Raw genomic sequence first — 4,131 nt, forward strand, 5'->3', positions numbered from 1 at the left:
TAGGTAGCTAAAATGGGCATTCTGACCTTGCTTGTGATCTTAAAGAAAGAAAGCTTTCTTAGGGGACTCTGTATTTCATTGAGCAAAATTGATTAAGTATTTAAATATCTGACCTCGAACTTTAAGACTTGTAGAGAAAAACAAAGAGAAAAGCCTCCATGACATTGAATGTGACAATGAGTGCAGGAATGTGACATGACAGGTACAAGCAACAAAACAAAATTAGGTAAGTGGGACTTGCTCAAATTAAAAGCTTCTGCACAGCTGACAAAACAACAGAGCAAAACAGCATTCTGGGAAATTGAGGAATTAAGGCAAACCATACATCTGCCAAAAGCCTAGAAGCCACAATATATAACAAATATTTAATATTTACATACATTTATTGTATGATTAAGCATGTTTGTTTTCTGCATGTGTATCTTTGCCATGTGTGTACTTGATGCCCAGGGAGGCCAGAAGAGGAGTTGGATATTATGGTACTGGAGTGGCAGATGCTTGTGAGAGTTTTGGAAACTAAAACCTCATCCTCTACAAGAACAGCAAGTATGGTTAACTGCTAAGCTCCATTTAAAGAATTTGTATAACTAAATGTATGCTAGTCCCCCTTTAAAGAATTCATATAACTCAACAGCAAGAACTCAGAAGATCCAACTGAAAATGGACAAAAAACGAGGTATTTCTCCAAGGAAGATATAAAGAAAGCTACCAAGTGTAGGAAAAAAGAGTTTGGTTACTTTTATTGTCAGGAAACTGGAAATCAAAGCCACAATGCAAAATCAGCTCATACCATAAGAATTATTTGAAAAATCTTTATTTCAATCATCATCATCATCATCATCATCATCGGGGGCTAGAAGTGTGGTGTGTTATACATGTTAAGATCAGAAGACAATTTGTGAAGTTGATTCCCTTCTTATATGTCTACATAAGTTATGTGGATCAACTCATCTTCAGGTTTGTACAGTTAATGTCTTTAACTGCTGAGTCATCCTGCTGGGTACATTAAATATTCACATACACACACACATATATACTTATATTTAAATATAATAAAAATATAAAGTATTATATACATATAAACTATAATAGATATACAGGCAAAATTTGAAATATTATCTGCTGTTGGTGGGAATATAAAATGGTAGAAGTAATATGGGAAACAGCATGGTGGCTTCTTACCATGTGATACAACAATACTGTTTATGATTTTATAACCAAGATAATTGAAATCAGAATCTCAAAGAAATTTTCTACGTTCATTAAAGTAATAGTCAAGCTGTGGAAATAGTCTTTCATCAACAGATAAATAGGCTAAGAAAAATATATGTGACTGACTGTTGTATACACAGACTGCCATTCTGTCTTAAGAAATAGGTACTGGAGTTGTTTCCGGGGCGGTCGGAGGAGTAGGACTCCGATGGGTCGTAGCCGTAGCCGCTCCCCGCGGAGGGAGCGGAGGCGATCTCGGTCCACATCCCGGGATCGAGAAAGAAGGTGCCGAGAAAGGTCCAGGTCCCGGGAGAGGGATCGCAGAAGGAGCCGCTCAAGATCCCCACACCGAAGACGCTCCAGGTCTCCAAGGCGTCATAGATCCACATCTCCTTCCCCTTCTCGACTGAAAGAAAGAAGAGATGACGAGAAGAAAGAAACTAAAGAAATAAAGAGCAAAGAACGTCAGATTACTGAGGAAGATTTGGAGGGTAAAACAGAGGAAGAAATAGAAATGATGAAATTAATGGGATTTGCCTCTTTTGACTCCACAAAAGGGAAGAAGGTAGATGGTTCTGTAAATGCCTATGCCATAAACGTGTCTCAGAAGAGGAAATACAGGCAGTACATGAATCGGAAAGGCGGATTCAACAGACCTCTGGATTTTATTGCATAAGACTTGAGGTGTTGGAGGATTTCCTCCCGCTCATCTGGGTCAGAGAGTATTTTATATTTTGTATTTCATACACCTCAAGACAGGATCTTGGTTCTTCCCTCTTGTAAAGTAAGATGGTCTTATTTATGACACCAGTGTGCCTGCTGTCCTCAGGGGGTAGCGCACTTGACGTGGTGTCCTGCAGTGCTCACAGCCCGTTTGTCTTGCTCCTTTGAGTCTGTATGTGCTTTCTTCCTGGATGCTTGTTAGGAGTTCTTAAGAACTGAAAGTGACTTAGATGTGAGTTTCTTCAATAAAACAGTATTTCTACCCATTAAAAAAAAAAAAAAAAAGAAATAGGTACTGCTATTTGCAACACAGTGGATGAACCTGGAGAAGTTTCTGCTGAGGGACATAGGAAGGAAAATAATATAGATTCCACTTATATGCTGTGTCCCAAGTAGTCAGAATAACAGAACCAGACAGTAGATGGCAAATGCCTGGGGCTGAGAAAACAGGGATGTGCTGCTCAGTAGATAAAAGGCTACAGCTTTACCTGATGTCTAGAGCTCCATAGTACTGCGCTGTGTCTATCGGTGACAATAACTGCACTGTGCACAGACTGCTTAGCTATGAGAATGGATATCATGTCATGTTCTTTCCACCATGAAAGTAAAGTAATGTAGAAAAATTTACAAAAATAAAAATTTAAGTATTATTTTGAAGGATGATGGGAAAAATTTTAAAGTAAAGACTGACTTCTAAAATAGAGCATTAAAATTTTGGGTGAATAGTCCACTTGATGCTCCAAAATGCACACAGCAAAGTGACTGTGCATACAATTCTGTATGCAAATAATACACATATACTATGCTGTATGCACATAATATACACATACCATGCTGTGTACAAATAATACACACATATACCATGCTATATGCAGATAATAAACACATACCATGCTGTATGCACATAATACACTCATACCACGCTGTATGCACATAATACACACATACACCATGCTGTATGCAGATAATACACACATACCATGCTGTATGCAGATAATACACAATACTATGCTGTATGCACATAATACACATACACCATGCTGTATGCCAATTTAGAAACACACATTTAGAAACTGAGAATCCTGTGAGCATCTTTTATGCTACTAGTCATACTATGAGAGTGCAGAACCCCATTGTTAGATGTAATATTGCATCACATTAAATGATGAGATTGCTGTGCTTGGGCAATCCCACCATCCAAGGTACCATGCATAAGACTATAGCGCTGGATGTTCTGATGTTCTGTCTCAGAGGGTGGAGAATATCAGCTCATGCTGCTCTCTTGATTTCCTGTCAATGTCTGTCTACTCTCTAAATCCCTTTTCTCTGCTTTCCAACTCCTTCACCCAAATCTAATCTTAAGAACACATAGTCAAGCTTCCCAAGGCCCTGGTGGACATATAGCTGATATATGGATCGGGTGAATGAAGCTAACAGAAACAACACTACTATTGGGATGGAAAGAGGAGTATGGATCGTGAATAAATCCAGGGAGGGAGGGAACAGGGAGAAAAGACAGAGCCATTTCTACAGTGTGGAAAAGCTCATTGTGAACCCATAGGAGTCTGGCTGCAGGAAAATTTATTTAGATGACTTCGTGAGTCAGAAATGAATAATGATCCGAGGTGAGGAGCGGAGTGTAAAGTACAAAGCCCCAATATGCCAAGGGCTATTATTAGTCTCTTCTTGCCAGTTTCAAAAGAGAATGTGTAATTTGTTTTGTCTCATGGCTTAGGAGTTTCTTACAGCAAAATGCTGATACTCCTTGTCAACAAAGTAAATAATTTAAAGCTCTCTTTTTATAGCAGAGGTTTTAGGCAAAAAAAACCAAAAATCCTACCTAGCTTTGGTAAATGATGTTAAGCAGTCTAACAGGGCAGTCATAAATTAGAGAGAGAAGGATGGCAGGGATTTCACTTGAAAGCACACACCATATTACAAAGAGTAAAAGTTGAGACACTTGTGTCTCTGATGGAACAGGGACCCAGAGAGTTAGATGTTCTTTCCAAAAGAGCCTATGAGAAGACATTTGGCATGTAAATAAATAGTTGTTACAATAAGCTGTGTGTACAGAATATACTATTCAGGAATCTGAGCCATGTCCCACAAGACACAGTGTTAGGGATAGATTCATGTAAATGGACCCTGGAGGTTGCTTAAAAACTGACTTGAAATTTTCTTAATGACACTCAATAT

The 4,131-nt window shown here is 38.6% G+C and overlaps 1 protein-coding gene across 1 annotated transcript; it reads left to right on the forward strand.

Annotated features, from left to right (window-relative positions):
• Nucleotides 1-1,409: 1,409 nt before the first annotated feature.
• On the forward strand, nt 1,410-2,017 carry LOC119813222 (U4/U6.U5 small nuclear ribonucleoprotein 27 kDa protein-like). Its single transcript, XM_038328426.1, has one exon. The coding sequence runs from the start codon at nt 1,421-1,423 to the stop codon at nt 1,886-1,888; it is 468 nt and encodes a 155-aa protein (XP_038184354.1). The 5' UTR covers nt 1,410-1,420; the 3' UTR covers nt 1,889-2,017.
• Nucleotides 2,018-4,131: the final 2,114 nt, after the last annotated feature.

Source organism: Arvicola amphibius, chromosome 4, assembly GCF_903992535.2.
Source record: "Arvicola amphibius chromosome 4, mArvAmp1.2, whole genome shotgun sequence".
In the NCBI taxonomy this organism is placed as follows: Eukaryota; Metazoa; Chordata; class Mammalia; order Rodentia; family Cricetidae; genus Arvicola; species Arvicola amphibius.